This window comes from Macrobrachium rosenbergii, chromosome 58 (assembly GCF_040412425.1).
Source record: "Macrobrachium rosenbergii isolate ZJJX-2024 chromosome 58, ASM4041242v1, whole genome shotgun sequence".
Classification (NCBI taxonomy): domain Eukaryota; kingdom Metazoa; phylum Arthropoda; class Malacostraca; order Decapoda; family Palaemonidae; genus Macrobrachium; species Macrobrachium rosenbergii.
This window is the reverse complement of record NC_089798.1, coordinates 6704508-6718395: the sequence shown is the minus strand read 5'-3', so window position 1 is coordinate 6718395 and position 13888 is coordinate 6704508. Positions and strand designations below refer to the sequence as shown.

Sequence of the window (13888 nt, the reverse complement as noted above, 5' to 3'; positions counted from 1 at the left end):
TAATCTGGGAAAATATATTGGCTCTACCTGGCGTCTTCTCAGGGTCGGGGCCGATTCTCATGGGGGCGTTAGTTACAGAACTGGTTGTAAGCTATCTAACCCAGAAACATTTTATATAAGGAATCACATTATTAAATGTAAAACTACCATCAAATATGAAGATTTTAAAATTATTGGCCAAACAAAAGAGCTCAATGAAATGTTGATTTTGGAAACGTTAAATATCAAATTATGAGTTCTGACTAAATAACCATTCCTCTGCTTTCCTGTTGCTTTTAGCCTAAATTTTCTGTCATTCTTTGTACCTCTTGACATCGTTTACTTTTAGTGTGTTTTTATCTTTGATGCTGAAAGGTTGGTTGTATGGAGTTGCTTTCAGCTGTAGTTTTATGAGTGTATGACTTTTGCTTTTGATTGTATGGTATGTGTTAGCATTCTTTTTATATATATAATTTTGCCAAGATATTTAAATGTTCTTTTTATTTACAATTTTTTGTACTTTTAGCCTCAGCTTTAGTCAAGTGTGCATGTAATTTAAGTCTGTGAATTGTAATTTTACCATTAAAATTGTTTTAGCTTTTTCAACCATTGGATCTTAAAATCAGCTCTTATTTTATGTCAACATATTTTATTTTGTAGAAAATCCCTGAAGATATGGCGATGATGTCATGAAACGTAGGATTAAAACAAAATCTCTCATCGTATTCCTGCCTTTAATCTGCTTCATCGTGTGAATAAGTGCCTTGCGCATCTGATCTGTTGTGTGTGTGTGTATATATATATATATATATATATATATATATATATATATATATATATATATATATATATATAATATATATATATATATATATATATATATATATATATATATATATATATATATATATATATATATATATATATATATATATATTTTATATATATATATATATATATATATATATATATATATATATATATATATATATATATATATATATATATATATATATATATATATATATTTTATGGGCCCAAGCCCATCAAACATACACAAGTCTCTTAAGATACAAATAAAGTCACTAACGACCAAGTCCACAATAGGTGGAATGGCCGCAACAGAGTGTACAGAGATGGAATCAAGGAGGATAAAGAAAAAACTGAAAATAAAACCTTAATATTTAATACAAACTTTTAGAAAGAAATGACCACTGAGCCTCTTACAAATTACATTAAATAAACACAAAAATCAACCACACACTGAAAACAAATCAACCACACACTGAAAACATCGAATAACAAACACACTTACACCAAATTAAGACAGACTATACAATTACACTTTAAAGAGAGGGCCCTGAAAGTAATAGAATGTCGAAAAGTCAGAATAACCTAACTTATTACACACTAAATATTTATCACTAACGAAAAATAAATTGCTTCCCTTAAGTGAGCTCGCAGACTGAAGAATGAATCACTTTAATGTCGCAAGACAATCAATGGACACGGTCGTCTGACAGGTAATCACACCTTACCAGTTGGCAGAGAGGTCCCCTTGGCAAAATAACTGAACCAAGGGCGCAGACTGAAGAGTAAATCACTTTATCGTCGCAAGACGATCAACGGACACGGCCGTCCGACAGGTAATCACACCTTACCAGTTGGCAGAGAGGTCCCCTTGGCAGAATAACTGAACCAGGGGCGCAGACTGGAGAATAATCAATTTCTCAAAGGAGGTCAGCAGCAGCAACTGGAGAAAGGCAGGTCTCGTAATCCCAAAATAAGTCAAGCCCTCAATGTTAATGGTCCAGAAACGACTGACTCAGTCCTGGTGAGACAGCGCCGAATACAGCTCCAGATGAGAAGCCAACACCACACGTGAAAGTAAAACAAGCTCATTGTAATTAAAACTATACAACAAGTCAGAAATGTCGGGGAGGAGGAAACAGGGTCATTACGTTCCAAAAAAATAATTACTGCCAAAGTGACTTATTCAAAACAAATTAATTACGTTAAATTTAACACGTACTGACACCTCCTCACCCAACAAAAAAAAAAAATTTCCTCAAGAAAATTTATCTACAAAGTATTGAACTTAACTCAAAATTCAAAGAAATATATAAAAATGCTAACATAGCAATTCAATCTATATGAAATAAAACAGGGACAATAAGAAAAATTAAAGTCTAATGACAAAACTCAAAAAGTTATTAAAAATACTATATCACATTGCCAGCAAAAATAGATTAGAGATAGTGGCAAAAAATTTTGTACCACTTTCAATACAGTCAATAGATATCAAATCTTAACCTTAATACTAAGACTCAAAGCTAATACAAGTAAATAATTTATAGTGACCATGCCAAAAATAACATCAGTATCAACATATGAAGAAATATGGTAATATCCCCATGAACTCACAAATGGAGTGGTGGGCACAGGTTAGCAGAGCAGCAATGTTAACAAGACTAACCTATTATTAGACTAAACCTAGATAACCGATAACAAAAGTATAAATCGACCACAATGGGACTAGTGTTACCTCAACCAAGGTCACCACTCATACACCAGCCCGTAGCGCCTAAAAAACGGCTGTGTTGTGCTACAGACCCGTGAGCCCGTGACCTGGCTAAATTATTCTGAAAACGCAAATATCAGTTAAACAAAAATAAGGACCAAAACCTTAATAGATTAACCTTAACTTAGTCTAGGTCACCACTCATACACCAGCCTGTAGCGCCTAAAAAACGGCTGTGCTGTGCTACAGACCCGTGAGCCCGTGACCTATCTAAGCTATGTAAAGAAAGAATTAATGTAGACCGTTGGCATAAACAAAGAACAGGGACATAACAGTATATGATTAATGATTTATAAAAACTAACCATCAATCACCAAAATAAAAAAAAATGTAACACACTGTCCACATATCAATGATTTACTACACACTCAATATTGTGGCCCTTCACAACACTTTCCAATAATGCCTCTTTTCACTCCAGAGAGCGTCCTTACTCAACACTACTTGTTTTTGCGACTCATTGAGTTTCAAAGAGAGTCTTTTCACTACACTTCACTCAGTTTTAGTGCCTCTACACTTCAGAGAGCGTCCTCACACTAAATGGGTTTGGGCCTTAAATACACACATCATTAATGGACATACACAAGACAATGGTAACACCTTAAAATTAACCTGGACATACACAAGACAATGGTAACACCTTAAAATCAACCTCCACCAACAACACATACTAAAGTAAACAGAAATCAAAAGTACCCTTAACCACTCTTAATCAAAGACGACACCGAAGAAAACCCTGCAAATCAGAACATTTAACATCTTAATCTTAAATACTTAATCCTAAATTATTTCATAAACAAAACAAACACCTGACACAACATTATTACAACACACCTGGAAACTTGTACATTCAATAGATTTATAGGATTAATCAAATCAATTAATATAAATATATACAAAACAACTTTACAAATAATAATTAACGAAGAACAAAAAGGTTTTTCTCAAATCAACCTATCGATCAGTCACTGATGCGTGACAGTGCATCAGCGACAACATTACTTTTGCCTGGAATGTGTGAAAAGCTAAAATTCCATTCCTGGAGCAGGAGGCTCCAACGCATCAGCCGTTGATTTTTATTCCTAAACCTGTTCAAGAAAATCAACGGATTATGATCCATTAATATTTTAATAGGAGTCCCTGTAGAGGATAAATACACCTGAAAATGATTAACAGCTAAAATTAATCCCAAAGTCTCTTTCTCTACAGTCGAGTATTTCCGTTGTACTTGGGATAACTTTTTGGAGAAATAGGCAACAGGATGAGATACTCCATGAGCATCTTCCTACAACAAAACTGCTCCAACCCCAACATCACTCGCATCAGTAGCAAGCGAAAAAGGAACGTCAAAATCAGGGCTTTCAATATAGGGAAATTCATTAGGACCTGCTTTAATTTTTCAAAGGCATTTTGGGCATCATTAGACCATACAAAAGTCACATTCTTACGTAATAAATTAGTCAGGGGCTCAGCGATATCAGAAAAATTCTTAACAAATCTACGATAATACCCTACTAAACCAAGGAATTTTCTGACATCCCTGCGACACTTCGGTATTTCAATATGCCTAATAGAGTCTATGTTTGCCTGTTTTGGAGCCACTTTCCTAAATCCTACTTCATGACCCAAATACACAACCTTTGCTTTGGCAAACTCACTCTTTTTGAGGTTTATAACCAAACCAGCTTTCCTAAGTACCTGAAATAAGGCCTTAATATGTTTAAGATGGGTGTCCCAGTCATCACTATAAATCACAATATCATCAATATAAACAACACACCCCTCTAAACCTTGGACCAAAGTATTCATTAACCTTTGAAAGGTTGCAGCAGCATTCTTCATCCCAAAAGGCATTACTTTACATTGGTAGAGTCCTCACTGCGTTACAAACGCTGACAAATCCTGTGCCCGTTTGGACAGCGGAACTTGCCAGTACCCCTTTAACAAATCAAATTTAGTTATATATTTTGAATTCCCTATCCTGTTAATATAGTCCTCTATCCTGGGTAAAGGATAACAATCAGGCTTTGTGACCTCGTTGACCATCTTGTTTCTTTACCAAAACAACAGGTGAAAACCACGGACTGTTGCTGGGTTCGATCAGCCCGTGTCGTCACATATAATCAACCTCTTTATCCACAACATCATTTTTAAATGGATTTAACCTGTAAGGGGATTGTTTTACCGGAGTTGCGTTACCCACATCCACATCATGTTCAAGGACAGTGGTCTGTCCTGGAACATCCGAAAATAAATCCTTATAACTAAAAACTAACTTTTTCAAAGACCCCTGTTCTACTAAATTCAAATGTGAAACCATTTCTGAAAAATTTTCTAAAGAATATTCATTATCATTAGGCCATTCGGCACCATCAAAACAATCATCATCAAAATTACTCACGTCTGGAAAAGAAAAAGAATTAATACCATTACACTTTGTAGTATCACCAACTAATGCCACGGGAATAACTTTGTCACGACCTTTATAAGCTTTTAACATATTTATGTGACACAGCTGGTAGGGTCTCCTCCTTTCAGGAGTTTCAACTAAATAATTAACATCACTTAATTTCTTTAAAATTTTCCATGGTCCTGAAAATGAAGCTTTTAAAGGGTTTCCTGGAATGGGAAGCAATACCAAAACATTATCACCCACTACAAAATTACGCTCCTTAGTCTTTCTGTCGAAAAAGTATTTCGTTTTCTTTTGGCTATACAATAAATTTTCACCAGCAAACTTCCAAGCCTTCGTTAATTTATCACCCAAATTACTAACATAATCCAATGGACCACGCACACAATGACCAAAAATAAGGCTGAAAGGTGAAAATCCTAGAGATTGACTCGGCACTGACCGAAATGCAAATAATAAATAAGGTAGTTCCTTATCCCATTCGGAACCATTAACCAAACAATATTTTTTTATCATAGACTTCATGGTTTGATGAAATCGTTCCAAAACACCTTGACTTTCAGGATGGTACGGAGAAGAAGTCACATGTTTAATTTTTAATTCAGCCATCTTCTCCCTAAATAATTTACTCAGAAAATTAGACCCACAATCCGACTGAATTACTTTGGGCATTCCGAACCTGGTGAAAAATTCAATTAATACTTCAACAATCTTAACAGTTTTTACATTTCATAGTGGTATTGCCTCAGGATATCGAGACATCCTATCCATAATTGTTAAAATATACTGATTGCCACTACGAGTTTTCGGCAGAGGACCAACCACGTCAATAATTACCTCTCTGAAAGGTTCAGAAACAACAGGAATAGGATGTAATGGTGCCTTTGGAATTGGTTGATTAGGCTTCCCGATCTTTTGACATGCATCACAACTATTTACAAGTTTTTTAACATCATCATTCATCTTAGGCCAAAAATAACTTTCACACAATTTACGAGTGGTTTTAAAAACACCAAAATGACCAGCCAAACCATTTTCATGAGCCAATGTCATTAACTCCTTTCGATAAACAAAAGGAACCATAATCTGTTTTACAATTTCACAACCTGTGTTAATGGCATCAAAAGGTCTACTTATTCTATACAAAATATTATTAATTATCTTAAATCGAGGGACAGTCAAATCAGTAATTTCGCCAGACTCAACTGGCAGGTCTTTAAAATCTGCTTTCTGAGCTGTAATAAGTTCCTTAGTAGTCCAATTAAGTTTATTATCCAACACACCACTATCTACAACTAAGCTGTCACTACGATCTAAACTACTCAAATCAACATCAACTACTGACTCTGCCGAGTCAACACTACTAGCCTTCGATCGAGTGACTACAGATATTTCATTACTGGAATTTAATACAATAGGGAAAGTTTTATTTATTAGGGCGACATCATTCCCTAACACCAAATCCACATCTTTAATAGGAAATTTATCAATAATGGCCAGTTTTAAATAACCTGAAAAAGACGGGCATGATAAATAAAAACTCTCAACCGGGTAAGACCTGACCGTATCTGGAAAACCACTTTACAAAACATATTCCTTATTTGAACATTCTAAATCAATAGGTAAAGATTCTCTGAGAATTAAAGACTGAGCAGCCCCAGTGTCACGCAAAATTTTAACCTTTCTTTGCTCAGTCGAATTCCCAGAGCGGACAAAACCATTAGACAAAAATTTCTGAAAAGGAGCCAGTGACTTATTGCCTAGTCATTGATTATTAGAGTTCTCAGCCACTGACTCGTTCTCATTCCTTCGAATGGCCATTACCGGTCGTCTTTCGGTCCTTTGTGACCTTTTAAATGCATAACACATGCTCTTGACGTGTCCCTTCTTATGACAGAAGAAACAAGTCAAAGTTCTCAACTTCTCCGGGTTAACTGTGGTCTGCCTTCTATAGCTGTTAACAGGAGTAGTACGAGAACCATAATTACCATTAGGCCTGTTATACCTGTTCTGGTTACTACCCCTGTTAACTCTCACCCAACCAGATTTCTCATTTCTGGGTACCTCCCCTATCACATTTTTACGAGAGAGGAGGTACTCATCACTTGCAATAGCCACCTCCTGCAAAGTTTCTAATTTTAACTCTTCGAGGTGTACCTTCACCTCATTAGGCACGGACCTTTTAAACTCCTCAACCAAAATCAATTCTTTTAATTTCTCAAAGTCCGTCACCTCCTTAGACTTTAACCAGTCGCCAGCAAATTGCTCTTTAGCCCTGGCGAACTCTACAAAAGTCTGCCCTCTTTCCTTCTGTAAATTACGGAAGCGTTGTCGGTAAGGTTCTGGTACCAACTCGTAAGCCTTCAAAACTATGGCCTTCACAGAATCATAATCTGAGGGGAGATCTTTGTCCAAGGTAACGTAAACTTTCTGGGCCTTACCTAACAATTTATTCTGAATAAGAGTGGTCCAATACTCCTTTGGCCACTCCAACCTTGAGGCTATCCTCTCAAAAGAAACAAAAAACTCTGCCACGTTGACTTCCTGAAAATTTGACTAACTTTAGAGCTTCAGTTAGATTAATACAAGGCATTGCAAGTTCGTGCTGTCTCTCTCTCTCTCTCTCTCTCTCCTCAGCCTTCAACCTTTGGAGATCTATTTCCATTCTTTTCAACTGAATCTGCCTATCTAAAATTTCTACTGACACCGCTTCCTCCACCTGCCTAGTCTCTGGTTTACATTCTGCCTTCATCACCTTAACCTTTTCATAAACATTAAGAAGCAACAAGCCCTTCCTAACAGACCCAGGATTTTCAATTTCAACAAATTCTGCTACACACTCTAAATCAGGCTTATTCAAGTCTGCCAACCTGTCCTGCCACCCCTCTCCACTCAAGAGCTCCGGGATATTCAAATCAGCCATAGTAAATTAATTGCACACAAGTAAATATATAAATGTATCTCACAAAATATACCCAAAAACAAACCAATACACTGTACACCAATAACCACACAAATATCCTACCACGGTAAAAAAAAAAAAAAATTATAAACACCGATCAACACAAAAATATAGGAGAGAAGGTATTACTATGCTGCAAACACCCCAAGAATCCACTCTATACACTCTAGTGACTACAGGATCCAATAAATCCTGGCAAGGTCGCCAAATGTTATGGGCCCAAGCCCATCAAACATACACAAGTCTCTTAAAATACAAATAAAGTCACTATTGACCAAGTCCACAATAGGTGGAATGGCTGCAACAGAGTGTACAGAGATGGAATCAAGGAGGATAAAGAAAAAACTGAAAATAAAACCTTAATATTTAATACAAACTTTTAGAAAGAAATGACCACTGAGCCTATTACAAAATACATTAAATAAACACAAAAATCAATCACACACTGAAAACATCGAATAACAAACACACTTACACCAAATTAGGACAGACTATACAATTACACTTTAAAGAGAGGGCTCTGAAAGTAATAGAATGTCGAAAAGTCCGAATAACCTAACTTATTACACACTAAATATTTATCACTAACGAAAAATAAATTGCTTCCCTTAAGTGAGCTCGCAGACTGAAGAATGAATCACTTTAATGTCACAAGACAATCAATGGACACGGTCGTCCGACAGGTAATCACACCTTACCAGTTGGCAGAGAGGTCCCCTTGGCAAAATAACTGAACCAAGGGCACAGACAGAAGAGTAAATCACTTTAACGTCGCAAGACGATCACCGGACACGGCCGTCCAACAGGTAATCACACCTTACCAGTTGGCAGAGAGGTCCCCTTGGCAGAATAACTGAACCAGGGGCGCAGACTGGAGAATAATCAATTTCTCAAAGGAGGTCAGCAGCAGCAACTGGAGAAAGGCAGGTCTCGTAATCCCAAAATAAGTCAAGCCCTCACAGTGTTAATGGTCCAGAAATGACTGACTCAGTCCTGGCGAGACAGCGCCGAATACAGCTCCAGATGAGAAGCCAACACCACACGTGAAAATAAAACAAGCTCATTGTAATTAAAACTATACAACGTCAGAAATGTCGGGGAGGAGGAAACAGGGTCATTACGTTCCAAAAAAATAATTGCTGCCAAAGTGACTTATTCAAAACAAATTAATTTATGTTAAATTTAACACATACTGACAATATATATACAGTATATACATACATACTGTATGTATGTATATATATATATATATATATATATATATATATATATATATATATATATATATATATATATATATATATATATATATATATATATATATATATATATATATATATATATATATATATATATATATATATATATATATATATATATATATATATATATATATACATATGTATATATATATATATATATATATATATATATATATATATATATATATATATATATATATATATATATATATATATATATATATATGTATATATATATATATATATATATATATATATATATATATATATATATATATATATATATATATATATATATTGTTACGTGGGTGTCTTGGCTGATCAGTTATTGTTTAATTTACATAATTTTTTCACGGCCCTGCATGCCAAGAATGCACGTAATCTGTCACTTGAAGCCACGAATTAACCTCAAAGACAGACGTTAATTAACCAAAGGTCACCAGTTAAGGGTAATTAACCTTAACAAAGGATATTCAAGGAATGAAGACTTTATGATAAACGTCACCAACTGCGGACGCAGAAAAATTTCTACTTGTTAAGATGGTATTAAATACAAAGACGCAACAGTTCTCCCCAAACAATGAGCGCTAGGCATAATGAATATCAGAGTATTAAAAATGACTTGCTTGCCTAAATCCCCGAGACTTACTGGGATAATTCGGCTAACGCTAAACAGTATAATAATTTGGCTTAATCTAGACTTCGTACCAGCGATTACCCTAAATGGTGGCTGGAGAATGAAACAAAGAAAGATTGGGAAATACAGAAAAGAGGATAAAAGAATGGACGAAGTTTTGAACAAAACACAGACTTTACCTTAGGACGAAGTGTTGTCGCGCATACAACGGACGATCAGAAGATTCCTGGTTCGAATCCTGGCAAGGTCGCCAATGTTACGTGGGTGTCTTGGCTGATCAGTTATTGTTTAATTTACCTAATTTTTTCACGGCCCTGCATGCCAAGAATGCACGTAACCTGTCACTTGAAGCCACGAATTAACCTTAAAGACAGACGTTAATTAACCAAAGGTCGCCAGTTAAGGGTAATTAACCTTAACAAAGGATATTCAAGGAATAAAGACTTTATGATAAACTTCACCAACTGCGGACGCAGAAAAGTCTCTACTTGTTAAGATGGTATTAAATACAAAGACACATCAGTTCTCCCCAAACAATGAGCGCTAGGCATAACGAATACCAGAGTATTAAAAATGACTTGCTTGCCTAAATCCCCAAGACTTACTGGGATAATTCGGCTAACGCTAAACAATATAATAATTTGGCTTAATCTAGACTTCGTACCAGCGATTACCCTAAATGGTGGCTGGAGAATGAAACAAAGAAAGATTGGGAAATACAGAAAAGAGGATAAAAGAATGGACGAAGTTTTGAACAAAACACAGACTTTACCTTAGGACGAAGCGTTGTCGCGCATACAACGGACGATCGGAAGTTCCGGGTAGTATTTCGTACTTCACCATTCACTAATAAAATAATAGACAAAGGCGGTGACAGAGCCACTTCCCAGACGTCTGCTGGATTCGGCGGCTGGTTTCTCTCTCCCGTTCGCTGACTGGCCTGGGTCAAACAGGCCTACAGTCATGCCTTAGGCGTCTACGCTCTGTTAAAAACATTCGCCAAGAGAGACAGGTAGAAAGGAAAAAAGGACTTTAGGACCACCTATTCTTAAGGCTGGATATGGAAATTTCCTATAGGGTGAAATGCCTAAATGTTACCTATTCCTTTCTCTACACGAACGTTACAATTTAAACTTGCCTACGTGATTTGGCCGCTACAACGGACGTTGGTTCATCTGATAGAACTACAAAGAAATACATTGAGGGCGAACAGCAGTAATATTTATAAAAATATATATATTATATATATATATATAGTATATACATTCATATAGTGTGTATATGTGTGTGTATATATATATATATATATATATATATATATATATATATATATATATATATATATATATTCATTCCAACTCATTCAGAATAAGTAGAGCATTTCAAATCATAAGTGTTATTGTATAGCCTAAACGATTTGAAATGTACTAAGCTAATCGTAGTCTAAGTTTTATACTACGACACCCAAGTTACTTCTCTCATATGCTATTCCAAAATTGCACTTTAAACACTGCATTGCATTTTGTATATTAATCTATGACATAAAACAATATAAACTTACTGTTGGCGCATTCAGTGTTCCTAGCTTGAATTAGAATCAGATTGGCATGAGTAAGATGAAAAGGAATACCTAAGTGGATTTGAAGGCTCCGACAGGTATGACTGCATTCCCTTTTCTTGCGTCCCTACTAACTGAACTACACCAACCAAGGCTGTGACAAGACTACCTTCACATTCAACTTTGCAAACACCAAACATTTGACTAACCACTGGACAAACAACTGATGCCTGTAGCTAAGCACTATTACACGTATAATTACAATTAAATACGCAAAACAGCCAAAACAATTTTTTCATTGCCAAATGCAAGCACAACAGAACATAATGTCTCTTCTACATAATATGCATTTCCATTACATATTTAAAAAGAAAATACATAAAACCGTACCACAATTTGCAAAGAAGTACAGTCTCTTGTTGAAGTTTCGACATACTCCCCTGCAAGAAAAACTTATGCTGACGGTATTTACAATAGTCCTGTTCTTCTCAATGCCCTTCTGGCTTCTGCAGCTATTTGAGCAGTCTTTCTGCTTGGGCTGGTGCTTGACTGAACGTCTTCTGTCGCAGGATTAATTTCCCTTATCTCCTGCAACATCTCTAAGGGGTATAACTTAATTACAGGTGTCATGAACTGACTGTGGGCTGTTCTTAGAGTAGCCACTCTTGGGACCTTGTCTTGCCCCATATGTAACCTGATCACTTGGCCCAACTTCCACTTGCTCCTTGGCCTCTTGTCATGAACAAGGATTACTTCCCCCTATCCTGGGCCAAGAGCCATGTATCATTCCTACTCAATGGGTCTCTCCGACATGGTCTTAAGATATTCTACATGAGTGCTGGGAAACCTCTTATGCTGCAGAATTTTCTAAAACTCATGAGGAACGAGTCACAGGACTGGTCATCAACTAGCTCCACATGTATGCCTCTGGTTATTGGGCACGTAAATAAGAGAATATAAGCCTTCCCAGGGCTCTGTCCTTTTCTCTTAACCCATAATGCGCTGGTGTAGTCCATGCCTGTGGTATTAGAAGATTGCTTACATTGCACCCTGAACTCAGATAATGGAGGAACTGTATTGGGCCTGTACGGCCTCCCCTTTGTTCTCCTACAAACAACACAATGGTGTAATATACTCTTAGTTAATTGCCTTATCTCTGGGATCCAGAACTCCTGTCTGACACTCGCCACAATTGCATTTACACCCATATGGACATTAGCATCATGATGTTCTTTAATAATTACCCTAGTAACATAGCATCTCTTCAGCAATAGTGTAGGAAACTTAGCAGGTTCAGGTAACTGTTCATGTTCTAGTCTACCCTTACACCTTATTACCCTGTTGTCCAGGTAAAGATTCAACTGGTGTACGAGAGCTAGTTTTGGTTTTTTTACCCCCTTCATCAAACTCTCGTATTCTTCTTGGAAAAATTCCCTTTGTATGGTGGCAATAGTCTTATTCTTTGCCTCTTGGAGTTCTTCCAAGGTCAATTCACTATGCCTCTTCATATTGGTTGAACTACAATTATTCACAAATCGTAGGATCCACTGTGCAGTCCTATAGACCTTTTTAACCTTGCTGAAAATCTCCCAATTCAGTAACTGATTACTACCATTCAGGTTGACCCCTACAGTATTGGCCAAAATGTTCTCTTCCCTGCCCTGCACAAGTGATCCACCAACCCATGACCTATCTATTGGCCGAGAGGAATTTTTTTAACGAAGGGGGTCCCTCCCACCAGAAAGAACTATCCAAGATTATTTCTGTCCATTTCCCATGTGTCAGCTAGTCACTGAGATTATCATCTGTAGGCACATAGGACAAGACTGCCTCTGGAATTAATGAGCTTACCCAAGGCTCTGCAGCCTGTCTTATCACATTGCTCAGTTGGCAGACAGGCATCCCCCTACTTCTGGCTGCTGAGGAAGCGAGGGGGGAATTTTCATCTTCAGCAACCCCCTCCTTTCTTCTGTTTTTCACCTTTCTTAGCCATGACTAGGAAAGGAGGGTGAAAGGGCTTGGAAGATTCTCCCACTCCCTTTGTAGAGGAAGAAGACTGGACTACTGGCTGGGATTTATGAGGTGCAGATTTCCTCCCAGACCCAGCCTCTGGATTCTGATCTTCTCTTCTCCACTGCTGTCTCTACATTACTCCTGGAAAGAGTATTGGGAACCCAACAATGAACTGCTGCACTTGTCAGTACCCTTGCGTGCTCCACAGAAACTCACCCTCTGAACAATGTTCAAAATCAGAGTTTGCCAACTTGTACACCTCCCTATACTCAATGTTAGCCTAGTTAGTAAAGAGAATAGGAGAGCAGGCACGCACACAGTATCCTTCAAGTGCACCCCTTGGGCATGTGGTGAGCCACAAGCTATATGTGAGATGTGGTTGCATTTGAGAAGGTCCTCTTTGTGCTGGTGTGCCCTGAGGGGGAATGTGTAATATGTGAACTCAACCTTTGCATGTACACAATCTGGAGATCTTGTGTATGT

At 36.9% G+C, this 13888-nt stretch overlaps 1 protein-coding gene across 1 annotated transcript; it reads right to left on the bottom strand.

The window, feature by feature from the left end:
* Positions 1 to 12219: 12219 nt before the first annotated feature.
* On the bottom strand, positions 12220 to 12900 carry LOC136837194 (uncharacterized). The gene has a single exon (XM_067101856.1). It carries the CDS (start codon positions 12898 to 12900, stop codon positions 12220 to 12222), a length of 681 nt encoding a protein of 226 aa, XP_066957957.1.
* Between the last annotated feature and the right edge of the window lie 988 nt (positions 12901 to 13888).